This window comes from Bombus pyrosoma, linkage group LG13 (assembly GCF_014825855.1).
Source record: "Bombus pyrosoma isolate SC7728 linkage group LG13, ASM1482585v1, whole genome shotgun sequence".
NCBI lineage: Eukaryota > Metazoa > Arthropoda > Insecta > Hymenoptera > Apidae > Bombus > Bombus pyrosoma.
In genome coordinates this window covers 2,779,557-2,806,312 of record NC_057782.1, presented here as the reverse complement: position 1 = coordinate 2,806,312, position 26,756 = coordinate 2,779,557, and the positions used below count along the sequence as shown (strand labels likewise).

Here is a 26,756-nt window from a genome sequence, read left to right as displayed (position 1 = left end):
GTTTGCACCAGGTTTATAGCAATTCTGGCTATTTTCAATAAACTTACCCCATACGGTTGATATTAGTGCAAATTTGTTATTTTTCAAACGTTGACTTCTATCATCTTTACCAGTCAATATGCCGGGTGAACTTGTCCTATACTGGTATAAGTAGCCATGACACAAAATTTCTTTTATATTAAATGAATAAAACAAAATTAAAGTTTATTATATTATTCCTTTAACTATCCCTGCAAAAGTCATTACATCATTGCGGAGAAAAAATATAACATGAAGTAGGAATTTTAAGATAAAGTTGTCAAAACAGCCATTTTGACCCACGTGGTAGTTCTAGTGTTAAGCAATAATAACATGAAAAATATAAAAGTTTTAAATTATATCTTTTAAATTAAAAATTTAATAATTTTGTATTATATGGTATATCTCAAAGCAGGGTTCAATACATAAGACAATGTTACATTTTTCGCATTCGTAACGCAGAATCAGTTCTGCGATTATGTTTAGTACAAACAGCGTATCTTCGTCGTGAAGAATGTTTATTATTTTCTTCAGTTATGCAGGATGTAGGAAAATGCCTCTCCGTTAACCGAAATGGAAGGTCGTGTGAATGAACTCTTCCTCCTTTAGCCTTTACTCTGCTTGGTGGGGATCTTTGCAAAATATCATTTATGAGAAGCAAAAGAAATATTCCAAATATTTTCAAATATTCCAGTTTCATTATTAGCACTTTTGTAAAGAATATATGCATTATATATAGCGAGGTCTAAGAGATGGAAAAAATATTTTTTATACCATTTTGTGCTTTTTCGATCGCAGTAAAGCGAACTCAAAATCATCGATTTTATCAACTGCGCCCATCAAGGCATTGTAGTCTACTACACACTTTGGTTTTCACTTTGGTTTGCCAATTTGATAATTCATTTTTTGTTTTTTTGTTTCAACGAAATATCCATACGTCTTTTTTATCACGTCACTTTAATGCCACTTTTAGTCTAAATTGAATGGTTGTGTGAGAACGCATATATGCGTCCATAGCACTCTAAGGGTTAATTCTAAGGCTTTAAATGTGTGGCAGGGAAGGAGTACTATCAATTGATCTCGAAATACAGTTATCTTAAATTTTGCTTCTGAAACAAAAATGATAATTCAGTTCCTATAATGTGGAATAGCCATTCTTAAAGCCTCATAAAGTTTATGCAGGCTTTCTTTTTCTTCGCAATCTACCTTTCCCTTCGTCTTTCTTTTTGACATTGTGGGGATGCAGAAAATAAATGTATTGGATACTAAACAAGCGTATTACATAATCAAAGCAATTATCAACAACAATAGAAAGATATCCACCGTCGTCATTCAAAAGCTAAGATAAGAAACTCGCCATCCTCTATTTTCCTTTAAGAGGAATACAAATTCTTGATTCTCTTAATTTAAACAAATGCTAGAGCACGAAGCGATACAGCAATTCGACAAGTAAATCGTCGTTGCACAACAAAAAATTCTGTGTGTACGGAAGCACCATTGTACGTACGTGACCGTGCACGCATTCTAGCGAGAATATTTGTCTGTGATCGTATTCACGAGCTGTAACTCCGCAGAGAGAAAACTTAAGTAACCGATTCCATATAATAGGAAAATGCATTGAACGTGTATTTGGTAGCGATTATGGCATGAGATAGCAGATCTGAAACGTATAATCTTAGCTTTGGGAAATCATGCGAAAGATATAGATCCCTATAGATCTTTACTGCTATTAGATGTAATGTGCGGCGATTAGTATAACAATATGAGTGGGAATAATGTATATAGCTGAGAGATAAATATATGTATATGTATGATAATATGTATGTACTTATATATTAAGCTCAAAAGCGACCAATAAATGAAAAGAAGACCATTCTATCGAAGAGAGAAATCGGTATTAATTTGGATTAGTAAAGATTCGTAGAATATCGGTTATTCTAAGTTCCTGTGCTTTAATTTGGCCTACTTTTGGTAAGAGTCAAATTTGAAAGAAGTAACTTGTAGTGCATGATACAATGATACTTAATAAAAGAGGACACGTCGTTTTTTTTTAATTTTAACATAAAGATTAATAATTCGCAAAAATAAGAAAGTTATAATTTGTAACGAATGAAACATTGACGTCAGCTTAATTATTTAGTTAGCAAACTTTAATGTCTAGATAATTGAGTGGATGATAGAGTGGATGAATTTGTAATAGGAAAATATATTTAAATAAATGAAGGTATAAGTATAAGTATAATGTGTAAATTTATACACAGTGTTATACACAGTATATGTAGTGTTACAATACAATAGAATCGATAGGGAGCACGTTCATATATTTATAGCAAAAGGGCATTACCAAAAAGATTAACCTTACAGCTTTAGCTAAAGGCTACAAGGAACATAAATAGAAATCTATTTATTAGTTCCTTTGTTCCTAGACCTTGTAATCCAAAACATAATGTATATTCAAGGGTACAATAATATGAACCTCTCCTTATTTAGGATATTTTTTGTTTCACTAAATTCTGTTTTCTGCGTAATAGCGGCTCCTAGGTAACGGATATACATAAATAAAGATGTAGAGTTTTTCTTGAGATAGTTACTTCAACAGTTAGTAAAAAACATTTAAATACAGTAGAACTTTTTTTTGAGCCGTTAATTTAAGAATGTCACAAGTAAAATGATCGATGATCACTTCACGTTAGCCCAACCTTTACATTTGATATATAGCACCTGATATTAAATGATTCTTTGCAAATCATACTCTTAGTGACTTGATCAAAGTCTAGTTTCTTCCTAGATGAGCTAATCCTCTTATTTCTCTCTTCTTCTAACGTCCTTTCTCTTTTGATTTGTTCGTACTTCTTTAGTGCTTCCTCAACCCTTTTTTGTTTTCGTGTGAAAAATTAGCAAATTAACTAAAAAAAATGAACCTTAGCAAATACGAAGCAAATTGCAAAAACCGAGACATTTACGTATACTTCATAGTAATACGAAGATGACGTGCGTGATACGACAGAATTATTTAATTACTTGAAAAGTAAGAAGTCAGCTATGAAAAGCAACCTTACGTAAATAACGATGCTAATACGACCTAATAGCAGCGAAGAACTATTATATAGAGAGGTGTCCCATAGTTGGTGGTACAACCAGGTTCCTCTTAGCAAGAAAATCGAATTTGGAAAGATATACATAAACTTGGCTAATTCCGCTCTAAACAGAAGTAAATAATTAATAGAAGCTTAAATGACGTGTGAAAATAAGTTAAAAACGTAGAATAACACTTTTTCATGTTAAGGTTTATCTCGATAAAATAGAGAGGAACGCGTGGATGAATGTGTAATAGAAATATATTTAAGTAAATATAAGTATAAGTACAAGTACAGTGTATGCTAATCCAGATGGGCCTATGGGTATTTATATAATTATGAAAACTGGCCCATGTACACCCCGCTGCACCGTCTGTGCATGGCATGTTCCTAAAAAAGACTATTAAAATTTAAAAGGGCTGAGAGGCCCTTCAAATTGATTTAGAGCTCAGCAATACTCAATGGCTGGTTCTTTCCTAGAAGTGAGAATCACTTCAACATTTCATAAGATATTTTCTTTTCGAGGAAAATAGATTTGAAAATGAGGTGGGCTATTATACGTGTTGGTTTATTAACCCTTTCGCTTCGGCAGTCCAGTCCGCCGAAGTACTGTCACTGAACGTATATGAAATATCGTTTCACTGTCAATGGATTTAATAGTGTAGTATCGTGAAGAAAAGGCCTAATTAGAGATCGGTCGAATCATAAAAACAATATCGCCTGCCCTTCAGTTGTTAGTTTACATCGAAGAAAGCCTATGTGACTAAGGTCACCTAGTTCTTGCGGAGCATGGGCGCGGTGAGATTAGAGAAAAAAGAAAAGAACGCTAGAGGAGAAGGACGATTTTGGGTTCAAAGAGTGTTGACCAAAAGGCCAGAGTGTGCGAATCGAGAAGTGAGTGTGAATCGAGAGTCAGAGTTAGTCTAGAAGTCAAGGAGTAGAGTTGATAGCGTTGTTGGGTTGCAAGAGTTGTTTGAGATAAAGTACGATTTTTGTATTTAGTTCCAGTTAAACAACCATTGTTTTCTGTTTAATTAATATCTGTACAGCTAATTTATTGTAAATAAATTGTAAATAGTCGGGGAAAAATTTATAAATTAAATTTGTAAATTAAATTTCCCGATACTACAAGTGGGGGCCCCTCCGGGATTGAACAAGACAGAGAACGACACGTTTTAACGGAACTATTGGTGCTAGTGTAGAAAAAGATAAAAATGGCAAACGTTGAAGATAAAAAAAAGATAAAAATTGTCAAGTGAAGAGGGCTCGACGCTGGAGGAACTGAGGAGTAAGCTCGCACGGATGAATCTTCCTATATCTGGTGCGAGGTTAGTGCTGATCGCCAGGCTGAACCGAGCGTATAGGGTCGGCCGATCGACTCCTAAGTGATCGAAGTGCGGTGAAGAATTAACAAACCAGTGAGACCTAAGAAGCGGGCAGAGAGCTGAGCGCAATCAAGACGGAGACGAAGACCTCGAGAAGCTGAGGACGAGGGAGTTGAGAACGCGCCTCGCTACCTTGGGGTTAGGAATAACAGGAAGAAGAACCGAATTACGCGCACGGCTACAGGCGGCCCTGAAAGGAAACGATATATCGTCGGGTGAAGAAAGTGACGATGAAAGTGAAATTCAGGACGAAGACGATAAGAAAAGCGTGACAGAATACAAGAGAGGCATGCGAGTGGTGTACCAGGACCGTGACGAGTATCATCGAAAGGCCTGCGTTGGTTCGGTATTGAGCTTCAAGGACGTCGAAGACGCGTTAGAGTCGTTTAGTGGCGACAAAGGCGAAAATGTCGAGCGATGGTTCGAGTCGTTGAAGGAAGTCGCAGATACGTGCATATGGTCGGATGGACAAAAGACGATCTACGCGAGGAAGCTGCTGAAGGGATCAGCGAAAATATTTGTGAGCTTCGAGTGCCATGTCAGGACTTGGCATGAGCTGAAGAGAGGGCTAATTAAAGAGTTCTCTAAAAGGATTAATAGCAGATAAGTGCATCAGAAACTTAGAGAAACGAGAAAGAGAAGTGATGAAGCGTGCCTAGCCTATATGTATCGCATGCCTGAAATAGCTAGTCATGTCGATATGGAAAAAGAAGCAAACGTGGAATACATAGTAGACGAGATAATAGACGACGAGAGCAATAAGTCTATATTGCACGGCTCTATGTCAATCAAAGATAGAGAAAGATGTTAATCATGTACGAGGAACAGAGGTGTCGTAGAACAAAGTCGATTGCGGAGCCGGCCAAGATTGAGAACAGCAAGAAGCCCAGTCAATCTAGAAATGCAGTAAAAAGGACAAGATGTTACAATTACGGTAACGAAGAACACGTGTGTGCAGAGTGTCCGAATAGGTCAAAGGGACCTAAGTGTTTTAAGTATAGAGGGTACGGACACATCGTATCGAAGTGCGACAACCTGAGCGAGTCCCATAAAGTTGTTTCTAGTACGTGGCGATTGTTGCAGACGAAGCGTGGTAAAGACGTTAAGGTCGGAAATTTCGAATTGAGCGCGCTAATAGATACCGGTAGCGAACTAACTTTAATGCGAGCGGATCAGTATGTGAAAATTAAGTCAGAATATTGTTGAATTTCGCGGTATCGGTCTCGAAAAAATTTGTACACTCGGAGAATTTTCGACTAACGTTCTGATAGACGATGAGTTGTACGTTTTAACGATACATGTAGTTTCAGACACCGTGATGTAACATTCGTTGATAATTGGCGTAGACTTCTTGAATACCGTCGAAGTAAGCATAAAGAAAGGAAACATTTCTATTCGTAAAGTAGAGAAGAAAGAATGTAATAGACTCCTGGAGATGTTTAAAGTAGATATAGAAATGTAGCAAGACAAAGTAATAGATCAGTCTCAATGTGACATTGCAAACCCGGTCGTAGTTGAAAAAAGGAACGGATCTCTTCATGTTCCTTTTCTCGAGGACACCGTCGTCATGAATAAAAATTTGTTAGATGAATCAGTTGGGACGAACATAACCGCGGTAGCGTCGGGTGGAAACGACACGGACGGTTGCGATGAAGTTTTCGTAGGATGCACAGAGTATCGTGCGAATTATAGAGTCGAACAAACACATGGCCTAGCGTGAGTTCTAAAGAGCGAATGAAAAGCGAGAATGAGACTGGTACGAGAAAATTTGAGGTAGTGCGATGGCGAGCTATCAATCCGACCTCTTGTCGGCGAAGGGCGTTTAACAAAAGACGCAAGAAGGTGACAAAGTACAAGACGGGAGATCTGGTGGCGATCAAGTGGATGCAGGGCGATCCTGCGCTAAAGCTACTTTCGAAGTTCCTTGGGCCGTACCGCGTGGTGAAAGTCTTGCGGAATGACCGCTACATGGTGCAACGAGAAGGCGAACACGAGCATGAAACAGTATACGATCGTTTGGATGTTTAAAATACATTGCGTGAAACGTTTTGATGTTGTTTCAACAATGAGTAACTTTAAGGAGTAATTAATCCAATATGTCAAAATCAACAGAAGATGTTCTGCTGATAACGAAAAAATATATTATTGACTACAGATAGCATTTGTATATGCTTCATTTGGATGCCGGATATATGGGGTGCCAGACCCAGGAGTCGTTGCATGGTCACCGCATATATGCGGCGCTCGTATCCACAGGTCATCTCCTGGATGCCGCCTATAAGCGGCGCTCGAAGCGAAAGGGTTAAAGAGACGAGTGATAAAATTGTAATAGTCAGTGCATATTAAAATCACTTTAAATACAAGTACAGAGTTAGAGTATGCCGGTCGTAATCGCCGCTCGCTGAATGCTACTGTTCAACTCTACCCTCGCTATTCGACTATATGACTCGCTATAAAGATTGCCCTAGAGAGCACGTTCGTCTAGTTGTATCGACCTGTGGTATTACAAAAAGTACAAATGTAACTTCGGTTGACGATTACAAATAACGGCGATAATGTTTTGCCCGGAGTTTGTTTACCTTTAAACCTAGCAAACCAAAACAACTCCAAGGCACAACAATACGAATCTCTTCGGATTCGAATCTTCCGTTGACTCGTGTGCCACTACAAAAACGTACGTGAAGAATAAATTTAAACATGTTTAAACTTTATTTTCTTGAAAATGAGGCTGTGCCTATTAGAGGCACAAATTAACGCGCCGACCTTCGACATCAAGTTCGAGACGTCGCAGATCGCGGTCGAGATTTAGATCACCGATTCGTTTCTGGTCAAAGGTGTTCATAGACTTTCGCGAGTAGCGACAAAGTAGAGTGCCTCTGTCTGAGACATTTTCGTTTTCCATGTTGATTTTTCACAACTAGCCACGACTCAATTTTTTAATGGTTTTCCCTAAGCTTCGGTATATGAATATCGAGACCTGTTTATATGATCGTGGTTCAGCCACAGCCTAGTCAGCCAGAGTGCGGTTTCTTTCTTTTATTTGAAGATATATAAATAGGAATTGCACGATTATACAAAAGAAATAAATTTTTCTTCGCCATTGAGCTTACCGCCTGCAACATCTTCACTGCACTCGCGATGGGTTTCGCTGTTCTTAGCTCGGTTGTCGATTACGATCGATGCATTGTTTTGGTGGAGTGTGGTGGAGCTGGCTCAGCTTCCGCTGATCGCTGATTCGCAGTGTCTGGAGACGCCTGACTGCAGACGATTTACATTGCTTTCCATTTTGCACGCTGCGCTGGTTTGCATAAGATTACGAATTATTCGTGCACAATCACGTTGCTCCAGATCGTGCTGGTAAGCAGCAAGAACGAGTCATCCATTTCGTCGAACTGTGTTACTTTTTTCCGTTCTGGTTATATACGGATTAGGATTATTATCCTGATATACATCTTCGCCATACAATCTCACGTCTACCACTCAGTCTTTGTCGTCTTTACTCGATTCGGGTAGCTTCTTCAAACGCTGGTGTCGCTTATCGTACAATTTCCCCTGCACCTCTTTTCTCATACTTTCTTTGAGAGCTACTTTATCATGTTCCACGAAAGAGCCCGAGTTTTTCGGAAAAATAGGAATATGAGACCGAATCCTTCTGGAATTATTAACTCTGCAGGCGAATAAGCGTTTTCTAGTGGCGTTTTTCTAGAAGGTAAAAGCCCTACCCTAATACCTTCGAATTTTTTATGTTGCTTTTAGCAATCTCCACCGCGGCTTCGGCAACGCCATTGCTCTATGAGAATCTTGGAAAACTTGCTACGTTGTTGATGAACTTGTTCAAAATCTAAATCACTCGCAAACCGACCAAGATCGGTTAAAAATTGCGTACCGCAGTCAGTTCTCGAGACTTCTGGAATATCAAATCTAGTGAACATTGCTTTACAGATCAACCTGCAAATCAAACTATCAAAAGAGAAAATTTATACTGGCTCAAGGACATACACAAGTAAAAATCTTTTGTGTACCAATGATCGGTACAATTTATGACACGCGTCAGCGAAGCTATTTTCAAGGAAGCTGCTTTTTATCCGTCGCTTTCATTACTTTTGCGTGTATGCATTTTTCCGATCAAATTTTGTTACCAACCTCGATAGTGTTTGCGAGAGTCATAAATTCCGAGTTTCTAAAGACCCTACTTGTCGAAGGTCCGCTGACCAGAGCAAACTACGTCAAGTGGCTCGAGCCCGGAAGAAGTCCCACCGTGTCACCGAGTGTACATCTACAAATTTCCCTCCAAGCAGCACTCTGATCTTGAAGCGTATTAAGAGAGAAGTGTGATAAGAGTGATAAGCAAATACCTAATTGGCTGAGTCAGTATGGGAGTTAGTCAATTAAGTAAAAAAAAGGAGTGCCTTCGGATCTTAAAGAAAGCGAAAAACTGCGAGGCGATAGTTAGTAAGAAACTACGATCGTGTATGCCCGGAAGAAAATATGTTATCCGCTATCGAAATAAAGACACATCACAGAACAATCGCAACAAGCCCTTGCAATCCCTTCATACCCTAAACTAAATATAGAAAGTTGTTTATGGCTGCAAAAGATCACATTGCTAAATTCGAAGCACTATGATCCACAATCCTAACAAATATAAGTAACGCATCACGATACGTACGCAATAACGAGCTTATAAAGGACTTGGAAATGCCAACAGTAGCCGAAGAAATAATCCCAAGCCCAAGAGGGAGGTATAAATCCAGACTAGAGAATCATCCCAATAACTCGGCCAAGTATGTGTACACAGTTAATCTACCTAAAAGGCTCCAAAAGACCTTCTTTCGCAATGACAGAATATTAGTATGAATTTTCTGCACGAACGCTTTCTGCTGAGAAAGCATCTACACGATACATCTTGTCTACAGTGTACAGCTTCTTGCTCGCAGTTGATTCTGCTTAACAAACTCTTTTTCTTATGCCAACTATCGGCATTATTCTCACTTTGGCCTAGAGTTTAGAGAGTTTTATACCGGGCAAAGAGTTCACGAAAACTAACTGTTGTCCCAGAATATAGGTCACTTTATAATAGTACCGTATTAAACGTATGCGTAATCTACGCAATTTGGGTATGAACGATGGCTGATGGTTTCGTCTGAAACTGCTTGCAACAGCGGTTTACAATGTAACGTTAACCGTTTGAGTCCCTGGGGTCATTGAAAAAACAGGGTCGAAAAATCCCGAACAGCGCAATAGCGCTTGTCGTATCGCTTGCGGAGAGAAACAAGCGGCACAATATTTTCGGCTCATCATATTTGTTACTTTATGAAATACATCTATATTATTATATGTGCGTACTATTAGTTTATAAATATTTCAAGTTTTGTTCAATAAAAATTATTGAGAAGATAACAATGAAATACAAAATATCATTAATCGTCCGTAGGGTTCAAATGTACTGAGACTTTTCGACACAAAATCTAAACAGCGCGATTGCGCTGCTTGGGACTCAGACGGTTAATGTACTCATATATTCTTTAAAACGCTCTATAGCAAACGGAAATCAGAGTTTCTTTTTCAATTTGGCTGTATTTTCCCTTGCGCGAGATCAACGTTTTTGAAGCATACGTTACAACCTTCCGACTTTTGTTTTCGTCTTTTTGCAGCAGAGCTTCGCTCACAATATAACTCGATGCATCTGCTTAAATTATAATATTTCTGGAAAAGTCAAAATGTGCTAAAGTTGATGTTCTTTTCACACGATTCTGTATCTCTTCGAACACTCGTTTTTGAACTTCAGGCCACACGAAACGAACGTTATCTGTTAGCGAAGAAATAAGCTGTTTGAGGATTTACGATTTATTCGGTATTCTATTTGCCGACGTAGTTTACTGCTCCGAGGAAGTGCATCTGTAAGATTTGGCAAAGAAAAGTGGTCGATGGCGGACACGCGTGTCGCATGCTCAAGAAGGCCACACTTCTCCACTGAGAAGGCCTCAGAAACAGTAATAGGATAGGCTAAACATCCATGTCACAGCCAGCGAAACAATAACCAAATAGTAACGGAAAATAAGCACTCTGTTGGATTTGCATAATAAATTCTATTACCATATACAAAGTTCAATTTCTTCACCTTATTTGTGAAACGTTCGAACTGCGACGCGAGGAGATTGTCACGTAAACTTGAGATTTAGATTATAAAAAAAGAAGGTTGAGCCGTAACCCAACTATTAACTTTCTTTTATCAAACTTTATTATAAATACAATGGTTTTACAGAGGTAGAATAATACTAAATCAGAGAAAGGCTGAACAAGAACTGCCCGAGTTGGCTGAAGTCTCGGCTTATATAAGTTTCAGTTTGGGGATGTTGAGGGTCTCGGTGTAGGTTATGATGTGCAAAAGTGTCCAAAGGTCGGAGGTCGATGTCTTATCTATGATGTAGACTAAGGAGTGTCATAGCCTCGGTGTAGGCTATGAGGATAAGGTGGTGACCTGTGCAAAAGAGTCCGAAGCTCGCGGGTCGATGTTTTATCTCTGATGTAGATTAAGATGTTGCTGATGTCACAAGATCACCAGCGATCTATCGTTTTCGTGATTTCTTGTGTCTCCTACGTGACAAAATTAGCGATCCTTGCCAAGATCCATTCAACGCATCAAGAGGAAACTTCAACGGGAACTCTACGGATTCTACAGCGAAGGACCACGGTCACCTCCTTGATCAAAAGAAGGATCTACAAAGAATCTCGGTAAGCTGGCTTTCGTACATTATCGAAACCGTGAACCCGAAATACGTTCTGAAGATAGTGATTCTTCTGAAAATATCATATCTATCAAGATGAATCCAACTGACATGAGTACGGCAAAACAAAACGAATTAATCGCTACTATTCTCGAACAGCTTCAAAGTCTAACTCAGAAGTAATACCGATCAAAACATTAACAGAATAAAAGAATTTACGGAAACTAGTGATAGAAACCGGGCCAAGGAAATACGTGACCTTGCAAAAACTATAGGAGTGAAATACCACACTGAAACCGACCAGCCACAGATCAGCACCCACTTAGAAACCGGTGCCAAGAACGTGACAGACGACGAAACCGACGGACCAAACGCTTTACAAAGACCACGAATTAGTCACGTCATGATTAGTCAAAGAAACGACTGCGGCGAAGAACAAGGGCTCCAAGCAGGAGAGGCCATACGTACTGTTGAGGCACTACGGGATCGAGACGACGTAGGTGTTGAAGATTTTATCCTATAAGTCCGCAAAGCAAGAGCCAGGTGCAAGGCAAGTGCTAGAGATTTCCTATTAGATCTTATACTTACTGAAAAGATAACCGATAACGCGAAAAGGAATATAAGAATTAAGTATAAAGTACTTTAAGTATAAAAATTAACTTTGAAGACCCATATTCATGTTTATGAGAAAACGTGAGCACCAACCATTGTTAGCTGTTGCAGGGATAAATTGAAAAATTTAAAACAAGGAATAACAGAAACCGTACAATCTTTCAACTTTAGATTCCGACAACAGCTCAATGAATTAAATTACGCAGTTCAAAACGAAAACCGCACGCCGGTTGAACGACGCGTAGCCATGGATATCGCAGAACGTGAAGCACTAAAAACGTATTTACTTAATTTACGATATGAAATAGGACAGATAGCAGTAGCTAGCGATTCGAAAAACCTGAACCTCGCCCAATAATTAGCAGCTGATAAAGAACAATGGTTACGAGAAACAAATCGTGTTGTCAACCGCCCAAAGAATCAATCTAATAACACTACGCCCGTATCTAAACGAAGTGCTACCGATCTACAACCACAAGCTTTTAGCCAACCATCAAGTGACCGAATGAAATTAAAATATCCCAAGTGCTCACGAATCGGACACAGCCGAGATATGCTGCTCTCGAATTTTTCCATTCAGCAATCAAGGAACCACCCCACCTCGAGTAAACCAAACAACAAAGAATGCAGAAGAAACGTACCGAGAGTCAACTGCATCATCACCGGAAAATTATTATCGCGAGGAGATCACCGGCGATCTATCATTTTCGTAATTTCTTGTGTTTCCTACGTGACACGCGCTCCGGCAGAATATCGATAATGTTCGGACATTCGATCGATTTCGCAAGCAGCGAAAATACATTTATTTTTGTTTAGAGTGACTCCTCTTTGCAAACGTGCAAAAACGATTTTTAAGGTCTTGTTGTCTACATTCGATATGGTTGAAGACAGACCTGAACACATTTTTGAAAAATAATGCGATAAGCAGTTTATGCCAAACGGTAAACATGTACCTGCCAAGGAAAGTTACGAACATACCTAGAAGTTGACTTTTCTTATCTAGCTTAATATGGTGGTGCCTCGAATTTGCATCCAGTCTAGAAAATATTTTCGCCCCTTTTAACACTAAACCTAACAGCGCCGGACAAATTGGCCGCTCTCGAACTTATTTAACCTAAAAATTTAACCATATTTAAACGTTATCATATCGCTTCATAATTTTTGATTTTTCCTAAAACATGCATACAATATATTTTTCGGTATTTACTTTTAATTTGTTCTTTTATTTTCTAAGAAAAATTTGTATTCTGCCTTGTCTACCGCGAGCTGTCAATTTGACCGCCCGACAAAATATTTTAAATGCAATCAGTACAAAGAAAAGGCTACCTCAAGGTCAGATGACAAACAAAATCGGTAATAACAAATAATAGCAGCTGTACACCCGTAATCTTGTTATAAAACATAATCCCATCCCTCGATTAAGATGGCCACCAGCTTATCAATCAAGACATATCAACTCAGGCCTATAATAATCCTAAGGAACCGCCATAAAATTTGGCATTTTTTACAGTCCACTGCTACAAACATTTTAAAAGTCGAGAAGTTTCTTAGGGCTATTACTTATTGCGATAAAATATGGGAAAAGCTTTCCCAACTCCACCCTCGAATAACCGTTGGTGGAGAGCAGCCAATACTCATCAATATTTTCGTGTAAACATCGCCGTCATAGACCATATTCTTACTTGGTATTGTCCTTTCGACTAGAATACATCTCAGTTTGTTAATCAATCAGTCGACATCTAAACTTGTTATCTCTAAAACTCAGACAGAAAGTATCTCAGAACGTTTTGTGTAAAGTTGTTATAAAAGGAAAAGTAAAGCATATCAAATTTGACAATAATTTTGTATTACGTACATGGTATTATTCTGTGATAAATATTTAGGCTAAAAATGTCAACTTAAAAAAAAAATTATAAAAAGAAATAACGGACATAGAAGAAGACTGTTCAGTGTGCGATGAACAAGAAACTTCAGCAACTGAAAACGGCATGGAAACAAATAAAAAGTTATTTACAACCGAATCAGAGTTGAATATTATTTGTAAATAAGCGCTCACATTCAGGGCAAAAAGGAAAGAAATTGTCGTTGACAGCAAAGAGTGAGACTGATTTAGGGAAACAACGTATCGAAACTGGGCCCGATGGGACAGTTTGAAAAGAAATAGATGCAAGTCCCAAATCTGCCAGGACATCATACACACATAATACACATACATAATACACACATAATAAACGGCATATAATGAAAAGACAAATAAAGACGGCATTTTATCAAATCATTGATCACCGCATAAGGGATCATATAATAAAATGTACGGAAGAAGAAGCATTTAGAGTATTTGGGACTAAGAGGGAACTAGGTGCATTCATTGCTCTGCTATATGCCCGCGATGCATATCAGGCAAAAAGTCATTTAGTGAGTTTTAGTAAGGGAAGAAACGTTCAAAGGATATTAAAAAAAAAAAGAAAAATATACTTCGAGCACGTAGGAACGCTTGAGTAAGGGATAAGAAATCAATTAAAACGGAGAGATCGGAAATTATGATACCGGTATTTGATGGTAAGGATTACAGTATGTAGAAGAGAAGAATAACGATGTTTCTGAGGTATAAAGAATGCGATGTTGTTATAACTAGAGTGAAGACTGAAACAGACAACGCAGACTGGGATAAAAAGGTTGCGAAGACAATAAACATAATTTACAGTGCCATCACGAATATACAATTAGGATATATTAGGAAAGAAAAAACAGCGTATGAAATAATGAAAAAGTTCGACGAAATGAACTTGAAAGAGTCTACAGAACTACAGATCGTGTGCAGAAAGAGATTGGAGAAGATAAGTCTTGATAAATACAGTGATTCAGCATCGTTCTTTAGCGATTTTGAAAAACTAATAAATGAATTAAAAAGTGCGGGCGCACAAGTGAGTGAGAGGGAAAAGCTGAATTACTTGCTGAATACGTTACCCGAAGAGTATAGCTACATGGCGGATATAACAGATGCATTGAAAGAAGAGAATCAAACGGTAGGGTACGTGAAGAATAAAATCGAAATAGCGGAGAAGAAAAATAAATCCAATCGAGGAGAAATGAAAACTAACCCCTTTGCTGGAAAAAAGGAAGGATGCTTCAAATGTGGAAGACTAGGACATTTTGCCAGAGAGTGTCAAAATGGCGTCCAAGCGGGAAGCAGTAACAGTTATTGGCATGGGTCAACACGTGGTCGCAGCAGAGGAAGAGGAAACAAAGGTAATACGAGCAGGGGACGTGGAAACTTCCATCAAATCAATCAGCAGCCGGCACGAGCGAGCGTGGCAACTCAGGAGCAGGCACATAGATGGCAACGGCGCACGCAGCACACAGCAGCGAGATTAATGAGATAAGTGATAACGAAATAATGTGGCTATTAGATAGCGGTTGTACCGATCACATAATTAACAATGTAAATTACTTTGATAAATGTATTGACCTTAAAGAACCGGTAAATATATATTTAGGCGATAATAGATCGATAAAAGCAACAAAAGTAGGAAATGTTATAAGCTACTTTGAAGCATTTGGAAAGCGAAATAAAATAAAAATGAATAAAGTGTATTATGCGAACAAAATGTCCGCAAACTAGATTAGTTTAGGCAAATTAACGGATAATAATAATATGGTTATTTCAAAACCAAATATTGCAAAAATAATAGATGAGAACAATAAACTTACAGCTGCAGCAGGCAAAGAAAATGGGACATATAGAAAGAAAAGTATATTGAAAGGGAAGGAGCATTTAGGAAACAGTGCCGAACGTAGTGGTATGAGTAAAAAGGAAAGATGGCATAGGATGCCAGGACACGTAAATTTTAAATACTTAAATATTTTGGGTAAAGAGCAGCTAGTGACAGGTATACCGAATAACTTTGAAAAGGAATTTTTGAAATGTAGGATGTGTATAGAAAGTAAAATGCATAATTTACCTTTCAAGAATAATCGAACTAAGGCTAGGGAGATAATGGAAATTATTCATACGGACGTGTGCGGTCCCTTTAAGACTACCGGATTAAATGGAGAGAAATATTTTATTTCATTTATCGATGATTATAGCAAAGTAGCTATTGTATAAAATCAAAAGATGAGGTCTTTGATTCTCTCGTACAGTTTGTAAATGAAGTTGAGAACTTAACGGGCAAGAGATTAAAAATATTGAGATGCGATAATGGAAGAGAATACTTAAACAATCGAATTTATAAATTTGCTAGGGATAAAGGTATCATAACAAATAATTACCCAACCTACGTACATGAATTAAACTAGACAGCGGAAAAGTATAATAGAACAGTGATGGACATGGCGCGTTGCTTGGTAGCGGATGCNAAAAGTACATAAAATGTACTGGCCGGAAATAGTATGTACAACGGCATACTTGAAAAATCGAATACTAGCAGACACTGTAGAGAAAAAGATACCTTTTGAAATATTCTTGGGGAAAGAACCAAGTGTTGAAAATCTACATCTATATGGAAGTAAAGTTTTTGTAAGAAGGTCAGAACAAAAAAGAGTTTCTAAATGGTATAAGAAGGTAGATATGGGTATTCTGTTAGGGTATAGTGAAGTAGCTTACAGAGTCGTATTAGATGTAAGAAATAACAGTAGCTGGACATGTAGAAGTCATAGGAACAGACACAAAATGCATCGGTTTTGAGAAGAATTCATTCGATGCAGATAGCGACCGTAGTAAAGATAATTATTTATTGCACAGCATGAATAAGGAAGAGTTAGAAAGTAGAGAAGACGAAAATGATAATAGTTCTGAAAGCTTAAAGATCCCTAAGAGATCCACACGTAATAAGAGAATTACAATAAGGTATGCAGAAAAGGAAAAGAGTAATGAGATTCACGCAAATTATTGTAGAGTAGATATCCCTTCTACATTTGAGGAGGCGATTTGTTGTGAAAACAGTGAAGATTGAAAACAAGCTATGGATAAAGAAATATAATGTCTCTATAAGAAGACAGATCTAATAATGTATCTATCAGACGTGTCACCTTCGAAGAAGCATTACCCATTGGCAAGAGAACGCAACCACGCAGCCTCCCGTCGCAGCCGGGCAAGCATCAACGCAACGAAATCCAACAACTTCAATCACACAACCAAACGAGGACAATCGGGAAGAAACGCCTTCCTCACGAAGTATACACGCAGTAACGAGCAGCAACCGATACCCGGACCAACGTCCATTCCACAACAACGAAGGTAAGCTCGTTCCATATATCGACAATTCACGCGCCGTTGTAATCATGGCAACGACAGACAGACTCACCGTCTTGCGCCAAAGCCGTACCCATTATCGCGGTCGACTCACACTCTTAACAAAACAAATCGACGAGTACGAAGAATCCGACTCTCCGAAAGATGGGGAGCTAACACATTATGAGAAACGGCTGAATGACATTTCGACGAAATTCGAGACAATCCAACTCGAACTTGAACAGTTAGACGAAGAACATACGCTCGGCCTCGAGATAACTGAACAGATTGACAAGTTAACGATACGCGTAAAACATCATCTATAGCGCTTACAATAAACATCAATCCCAAAACCGACAAATAACGAGGCAAGCATTAATTGCGAGCCGACACCGATTAAATTGCCCGAAATTCAGTTGCCTAGCTTTGACGGCACCCTGGAGAAGTGGCATTCATTTTATGACGCCTTCTTATCAACGATAGACCGAAACGAACGACTGACATCGACCCAGAAATTCCAGTATCTCCGATCATCCGTGACTAAAAGGGCCCCGACAAGTAACCAATCGTTAGACGCCACAGAGGTCAATTACCCTCTCGCTCTTGACCTTCTGAAAGAAAAATTTGACTGCCACCGTAAAGTCTGCATGCGTCACTGGGATTTGATCGACGACTATCATCAAATAGCTATAGAAACACCCGAAGCAGTGGAAGATTTTCTCGAAGCGGTCAATGTGAATCTTCGAGCGTTAGAGAAACTAGGTGAACCCGTCACCTCAAACGTCGTTCTCATCAACGTCCTCACCTCGAAACTACCTTCGTCCACCATTCAAGAATGGCATCGTACTTTACCCGACAAAAGGATGCCCTCAGTCACACATTTGATAAGCTTCCTTAAAACACGGGCGAACGGCGATCGCATTAATCCCACATTAAAGGAGACAAAGGGGCCGTTACACCAACGTCCCCGTCAACGACAATCCGCGCCACGGGGGCATGCCCTCGCCACATTCCAAACTCCGTCATCCTGTCCCACCTGTGGAGGCCCACATCTCATTTGGAAATGAGACACTTTCAAGTCCTACTCCCTTCGCGAACGCATTCGGGAGGTCAAAAAGGCATCATTATGCCTCAATTGCCTCGGGAAGGGACATACAGCACAGCAGTGTTTCGCTGGATCATGCCGGGTATGCGGTGAACGGCATCACACAATGTTACATAGACAAAAACATCACTCGGGGACTCGTTCCAATACGCCTAGTCCGAAATCGTCTCCATCGAACAGTCGCTGCACCATTCCCTCTTTACCATCCTATTCCTCACCTACTCGTCATAAGGGACACACGACAAGCTATAGATCGGAGACACCACGAACAGTCCCGTCGTCAAGCCTATCTACCAGTAACGGACGAACGCATATCCAACAATCGAAAATTCCATTGACGACCGAACATACTGAACCATTAGCATTCGAATCATTACATAATGATATAGTCATCACAGCGCAAATTCACGTTTTGAATAATAAACGGCAACCAAGCGTTGCTCGACACCGGATCTAGTATGAATTTCATTACCGAAAGATTGGCAAAATCGCTGGAAATAAAACAAAATAAATGTTCGGTCCCAATTGGATCTCTAGACACCTTGACGACGACCTCTAAGCGATACATCACGGCCATGATCACTTCCACCGACGGCACATATGAACGGACGTTAACATTCCTTATTATCCCGACCATCTCCACATTCATTCCAAGTGAACCCATCGATCGTTCGACGTTTGAGATACCCAGAAATCTCAAATTGGCCGATCCACGATTTCACGTACCAGCCCCGATCGATGTCCTATTAAGTTCAGGGTTCACACTCGCGGCGATGTGTGTGGGACAAATCAACCTGATGCAGCCAGACGAGCCAGCACTGCATCTGCAAAAAACGCGATTCGATTGGGTAATCGGCGGGAGTCCAACTTCCCAAACCGTGGCAAACACGTTTCACACATCCACGACGACGTTACAAGCAGACCTCGCGCGGTTTTGGGAAATCGACGAAGGACCCTCGATTCCACATGTCTCAGAGGCAGATCGACGATGCGAAGAACACTTCCAATCCCATATCAGACGCACCAGCGAAGGACGATACATAGTCGCTCTACCATTCAACAACCATCTCCAATCACTCGGACCCTCCAAAACGCTGGTAATTAAACGACTCGCCTCACTCAACCGCCGATTTCAACGCTTCGAAACAGAGTATCGAACGGTATTACAGGAGTATCTGGCATTGGGACATATGACAAAGGTCAACTCAGNGTGATAACGGATACTATTTACCACATCATGGCGTAATCAAAGCGTCGAGTCAAACCACCAAACTCCGTGTAGTCTTCGACGGGTCGTGGGGGTATTCATATTTATTGATAGTACTCTTGGTGGGTGTGGAAGAGTATATAGCATTTATTATGCTGATGTTTAGGTTTTGCGTGGCTGTTTCAATATCTTCATTCGTTTTTAGGGAAATTAAGGCTGATGTTGAGTGATTAGAGACTTCTCTAAAGAGCTACCTTGGCACCTTTTACATTGCACTATCTCTTTTTTAACAAAAGGTGGTTCAAATTTTACTATTGAATTCATTAGACGATTGATGTTATAAATTTCTTTATTGTTTGGATTTTGTTTTATATCAATAAAAAATAAGTATAGCGGGTTTTTAGAGTTTCTATGCCTTATGTTACTAATGTTGATTACTTCGTGGCAGTGTTTTAAGAGTTCGAATTTCATTTCGTCTCAGTTTGCTGAATGGTGGATGTTGCGTAATACCACTCGAAAAGGTCTTCCTTGTTTGAGTTGGTAAGTGTGAAAGTTTGCGTTCATGGTCTTTAGCTACTTTATAAGCCTTCTATAGGAGTCTGGGTTAGTCGGCAGAATTTTAGCTTTGTTGTTATTTATTTTTAATTTGTATTCCTCTTTGCTAATGTCTTTCTCAATGGACTTGATCATAGTTTGACTATCGATGTCATCATCAATGAAGATAGGCGGGGGAGGGGGAATTCTTTGAGTGTGTTGATTAGTTACTGTTTCGTCTGTGTCCATGGAGTCGTCTGTGGATTCCAGTATTGTGAACCTGTTGTAAGTGGTCACGTGGCTTGTTGGCGGTTTAATTTGACTATTGTTCGCATTTACTTTAATTGCTTCCAGCTTGCGTCTTTTTTATGTTTTTCACGTCGTTTGAAAGGAGGGATACATTGTCACAGGGGAGGAAGAGGGGCGCTGTTATAATTTTGCTCAGGAGGGCCTGTTTGAGATGTTTGGGCCATCATCGAGCTAGTTAATTCAATTTGAAATAAATAGTCGAGTGGCTATGATTCAGAGATTAGGTGCGTTGGGTTTTCCACTAGTAAGTTTTGAGAACTCTTGGCTATGTTCGTTTCGATTCATTTTCGACGCATGGGCGTCACGTGTTGTTTTACGAACTTCACAGAGCACTAGACACGCGTCTGCACGCTTCGGCACTCAACAGCAAACTTTTTTTTTTATTATTTATTTAAATTTTACAATTTGTCCAGTAGGACATTTGGTAAAATATTATAGCTTAAATATACATAGCATTTGGGTGGCTACCCCCAGCGGGGTACCATCTTCATGTTTGTTAGGTTATATCCTTTGTGCGATCTGCTGGGTGTTTCCTTTTCAGTCTTCTTTGTATGTTTGATGTGTTGATCGTTTCCGCAGCCAGCCGGTTCGGGCGTGTTGCTATTCTTTCTCTGTACTTTTCCGCGCATCTGCTAATCTCCTCCTTGACCGTTGGTATTCCCAGGTCCTTCCGAATATCCTCATTTCTAACGTACCATGAGGCGTTTACTATTCTAAGAATTTTTGCTTGTAATGTCTCTATTTTGTTTATATGGCTCATTGCTGCTGTCCCCCACAGTGGTATTCCGTATGTCCAGATTGGTTTTATAATTGTTTTGTATATTTTTAGTTCATTTTCTATGCTTAGTTTGGATTTTCGACTTGTTAGCCAATGCATTTGTCTCCTTGTTGTCTGTATTTTGTCTATTATTGATTTAATATGCTGCTTCCATGTGAGTTGCGTATCTATGTGGAGTCCTAGGTATTTGACTTGTCTCGTTTGTGTCATGTGCGTGCCGTTCAGTAGAATGTTTGGTGGCGTCTGTTTTCGCAATGTGAATGTAACATGGTTGCATTTGTTGGGGTTTGCTTTTATTTGTTTAACTTGCAGCCACTTTTATATTTTTGTGATATGTTCTTGTAGTAATGTGTCTGCTGTTTCTGGGTTAGTGGGCCTGACTAGTACAGTTGTGTCGTCTGCGAATGTCAGTATTTTGCTATTGGTAGTTGTTGGTATGTTGGCCGTGTATAATGTGTATAGTATTAGTCCTAGGACGCTTCCTTGCGCCTTGATGTCTTTAACTTCAGAGTATGTGTCCTTGATTTTTATTACGAAGGTTCTCCCGCTTAAGTAGGATTTTATTAATTGGTATATTTGCTCCGGGAATTGTTTTCTGATTGTTTGTAGCAGGCTTTCGTGGTTTATTTTGTCAAATGCTTTGTCGATGTCCATAAAGAGGGCTGTACAGTATTGTTTGTTTTCTAATGCTAGTATTATTTCATTAATGAGCCTGTGCATTTGCTCTATCGTGGAGTGTTTGTTTTTGAATCCAAATTGGTGATCTGGTATTAATTTTTCCTTCTCTATTGTTGGTTTTATGCAGTCGTATATTATTTTCTCTAGTATTTTGGAAAACACAGGAAGTAGCGATATTAGTCTGTAAGATGCTCAACAGCAAACTGAGAGGAAAAATAGTGAATGAATTTCTAGAATTCTTCTACGAGATTTGTATTTTAAATTACTTTGAAGAGATAAAACTTTGTGTAAAATTATTTGGTAATATTATAAAACTAGAAACATGCGACAATATTTTTATTATCAAACAAATAAAAGGGTTTAGTCTCAATAATATTCTGGATATTCAGAAGTTGATAATATTCATATCAGATGGTGCATTAGTCATGTTTGTTAGGAACAATAATGTGGCAACAATTCTTGAAAAAGAGATAAAGCATTTATGTGAACAACACTTTAATAAGAGAGCTAAATGAAAAAAAAGCATAAAATGTGTGATTCTTATTTTCAGCCTTTAAATAACATTGAACAAGGAAGCAGATTTATTAATCGTTTTATTTTTTTGTGTAACCAAATTAAAAAACCAAATCAAATGAAAAAGAAAATGTTTTTATGAATGCAATAGTTATTGAGGTAGTGCGATTTTTTCCATGATCCACACTTCTTGCGCGGACAATTCAAGAACGACACGCGTGCCTCGCAACGACCTTGTCCGTTGTGCTGAAGCTTCCTGACTATCCATTGTGAAATTGAACAACTTTGCAAATGTTTTTCTATCTTTTATAAGCACCCATTCAATATGAAAAAACATCCATGTTTAATACAAATGGTAAACTGCAAAATGACGCCTGTTGCATCTTGTAATGTTTAATAGTTTAGTGTTGACGACTTTTTTAAAGAAGATCTATCTTAGAGAAAATTGGTTTTAGAGAAATGTTTTTTTAAATTTTCAAATTGCGTGGAATCCCAGATGGATCGCAGAAATCGATAGAAGCAAGTTCCGCTGCGGTAAAATGCGAAAGTTTTTTCCAATTCAGCAGAAATGATTATCACTGAATTTTAGCCAAGCGTTTGAATGAAAACATTTTTTTACATTTGCATATCAAAATATAAGTTTTCCAGATAGTGTACTAAGATAAGCTTATATATTTTTATTGTAAATTAAAAATTTATAAACAATTTTATTTAACAATTGATCTTATCAGAACGCAACAGGCCTCATTTTACAAATAATTTTTTTAGCTACAACTTGCTAGTAAAACTTCTTCAAGTACGACAAATAGTTTTTGAAATACAAAGCGAAATGTAAAAAGATCGTTTTTTCTCGTTTAATCGATATTTTATTTATGACACTCTGGAATAAAGTGTTTTAAAGTCGCTTATTTAGTTCTAAATACTTACTTAAATAATAACATGGCAATAGCCTGAATCTTAATGAATAAATAAATCACAATAATTGGATTAAATTTCTTCTAAGTTTTAAGTTTTACTTCGATTTAATGAAATTTCGTAAAAATTACTTTACATCTTTGTTCTTCATTTTTCATAGAAATGTTATTTCCTTTTTTAAAAAATAAACGGATAATTGTTAAATTGCTAAACATTTTATAATAATATTCACAAGTTGCTTCCTGGAATATGTCCACTTATATAACTTTCATAGTCTCTTTACTATAACCTCGAGATTTCGTTTCTTTTTAATAATAACTTTTCTATAGAAATCACAACTTTTCAAACATAAAAGAGGTAATTTCTTATCTCAACATTTTGACATAAGTTTAGTACGAGACAGCATCGTTGTTTAGTCGTAAATTTCAATCGATATAGGACAGTCCATATTATGAATAGATAAACGTAGGAATTTATGCTAAACGATCTCTATCTCAATACGTGGATATCGGTAATAAGGTAATCAAACAACCGAACAATATTCCAAATGTGGGCAAATTAAGGCAAATTAAGTTCTGTAAAACTGTATAATCATAGCCTTATCTCATTGCAGTACTCGTAAAGCTTCAAGAAGAAAAAATGTTCTACAGTATGCGTTCTAAATAATTTCGTGCCTCATTCTGCACGCTCCGTGTAAATTAATTTTGTTTATTCGATCGATAGTCGGTCAACAGACATTTAACAATATGTAGACATCAATCTCTTGCAAATTATATTCAACGATCTGTAATCGTTCAACGATTCAAAGATATATCGAAAAACACATATCTGTACAATCAATCAGCTACGTACACTGTACGTATAGTTCTGTAAACACTGGAGATATTCTTAATATGTTTCGAAAAGGATATCCAATGAGAATATAATACCTAAGCTGCGAATATTTTATTGTCGAAGGGCATAAGATAGGATTATCGATAGCGTAATTATATAATGGATATTTTTTAAGAGCGAAAAACAGATAACAGATCATTTAGAAATATCGAGAGATAGTTTATTTTGTTCACACCAAGACTCAAGATTGAAAAGCTCGCGTTGAGTAAGAAGTGGGCTAGCGTATTCCTCGATGGCATAAAACAGCTTTAAATCATCCGCAAGTAAAAGAAATAGGCAGTAATTAATTAATGAAGAAATTAGAAAGTAGAAATCCAAGGTGAGCATCTTGAGGAACACACGATCTAACGGTTATAATATTGAAATATGAGCCATAGAATTGTAGCGGCACTCGACAGCAAACCATCCAACGGTTTCTGTCCCGTGGCTTATGTAACATCAATTCGCATCAGAGACCAGGCCACACATCGCGGGCAGGTTGGTAGCCAGATGTCTACACATCCTTGGCGCGTATCCTCAATAGTCTTAAGGACCACCATGGGTCTTGGCATTTTTCATAGTTAAGGTCCTTCAGACCAAACAAGTATTTTTTATTTTAAGTGCCCCTTTTACATTTATTGTTTACTACGGGTTGACACCGGAAAAGTTAGCTTTTCTCACGTTCGGCGTCTTCCCTTAGCAACTTTCTCTCAAGGGCGGCTAAAGCACCTCCTGGTCCACCAGCCTTGTCCTGTGTCCTTAGACACACTCACCCCTAGCTTTCCTCAGACACAGTATCGTCAGTAAAACTTATTCTGTATCCTTAGAATAGTCAACATATCTTCACCGGTTTCTACCCTTAGACCAGTCGTGTGCTTGATCAGTGTATACTCAATTGTGAATATTAAGTGCAAAAAATAAAGTTTAATAAAAAAGAAAGTTAATAGTTGTGTTACGGCTCAGCTATCTTGTTTTTTTATTATATAACCCTCAATTTTACGTGACACTTGCTACACAAAGACCCTATCCTTCGGACAAGATGATTGCTAGATATCGAAACATTCTCATAGCATATTTGCAACTAGCTTAAGGATCCGCTATAAATCTTAGGGTTTCTCCAGCTAAGGTTCTTCAAACGAACAAATAGCCTTTGTCTTAGCATTCCCTAAATTTATTACCTACTACGGAAAGATACCGGAAATCTGGTTTCCTCAGGTATAATGCTTTCCGCTAGCAACTTTCTTTCAAGGGCGGTTAGCAATCCTCCTCAACCACCAACCCAGAGATTAACCAATTAACAGCAACGTCCATTCCCCTCACTTTCTTAACGAAGGCTTTCTTCGACGAATACGATGATCTCGTATCCTTAGACATACCCCATCATAGTTTTCCTCTGCAACATCATTGTGACGGAAAGTCAGTTGGTAGTCGGTAGTTGGTAATTGATAGTTGACTAGAGTTTCTCGACGCATCTTGAACAATCATCATCCGAACTTGCACCGCGTACTCTGCTGAATCGCTATCATAATCGCTTTCCGTAAAGTGTACATCGAGAGTATTGTTAATAAATATGCTGTTAATTATATTCTAGTTTTTCTACAGCACCTGTCACGACCTATCCACCTCAGAATTGAACAATTTGTGAGCTGCCAGATATAAAGTTGCTGATCCAAAGTAGAAAAATATCAGATTTGCCATACCCTTTTAGTTTGGATAGAAGAATGGAATGACAAACAGTAACCGGATAGGTAATTATGGTAAAATAACAAATTAGGGTTAATTAGTGGCCTGCGAGCACCTGAAATTGCGGGTACTCGAGCTTCAGGTCGGATTAGGTAATGATCGGTTCGACTTACAATTCGAATCCCGATTTTCGATTCGGCGTTGGACATTCGATTCAGAATATAATCTTTCTATCATTTTGTACTTAAACTAACAGTTAATTATAATAATAAGATGAAGTAAACATACGTTTATTGACTAAAACATTTTTCACATTTTTAACAAATGTCCTTTTAATCTTTTAAATTTTTGTCATCTGTTAAACACAAGTTTAAAAAAATTAAATATATAGATACTTTTCAGGTTATATTGATAGCAATTTATTATACTTTAACAACAGTTACATCTGTATAAATGGGTATACCTTTCATTCATCAGAAATGTTGAGAAATAAAAGAAATTGTGTAATAAAAGAATTTTTGTTGTTGAAGATTTCGTAATAATGCATATTTGGTTATAATTAATAATACAATAGCATCAAATTATATTTCTTTAAAAATATAATATATTATATATTAAATAAATTCATAAAATAAGTCGAAAGCATTTGTTTTATATTACCTATATAAAAATGCGTAATAAAGTAGAATGTTAAAACCATGATAGTGTTGTATACTATATTTAAGAACAAACTCAAAATCAAATATTTTCCAAAAATCTCCGCTCAAGGGACAGAAGAAATTAATGCGCTAGCATGAAATATATAAATATATATTTCTTTTACATAACTGAAAATGCAGATTTTTCAATACACATGTAGTAACTTGAATTAGATGCTGTACATATATGGTATGTTAAAAGTTGTTAAAAAAGTTAAATTTTATCATATTTGCACGACAGAGAAAGATTGTAACTTGTAATTTGGTCGACAAATTATGGAGAACTATCAATTTAATTTGTTTATATCAAAAAACTACCTTTTATACGTGAAATTCTCAGTCCTCTGCCATGTCATGACTATACAATTTTCTCTACAATCCGTGCTCATTGTCAGTAAATGAATTTGAAG

General features: G+C 37.9%; 2 protein-coding genes and 2 pseudogenes across 2 annotated transcripts in view; all 4 read left to right on the top strand.

Moving 5' to 3' along the window:
• The window catches only part of LOC122574515, a 130,179-nt gene that overhangs the window by 26,221 nt on the left and 77,202 nt on the right, over nt 1-26,756 (top strand). The window lies entirely within an intron of this gene.
• On the top strand, nt 11,337-14,336 carry LOC122574516 (annotated as a pseudogene).
• LOC122574513 lies at nt 17,701-18,615 on the top strand (annotated as a pseudogene).
• On the top strand, nt 18,617-19,458 carry LOC122574514. The gene is made up of 2 exons (XM_043742212.1): nt 18,617-19,255; nt 19,328-19,458. The coding sequence occupies exons 1-2, from the start codon at nt 18,617-18,619 to the stop codon at nt 19,370-19,372; spliced, it is 684 nt and encodes a 227-aa protein (XP_043598147.1). The 3' UTR covers nt 19,373-19,458.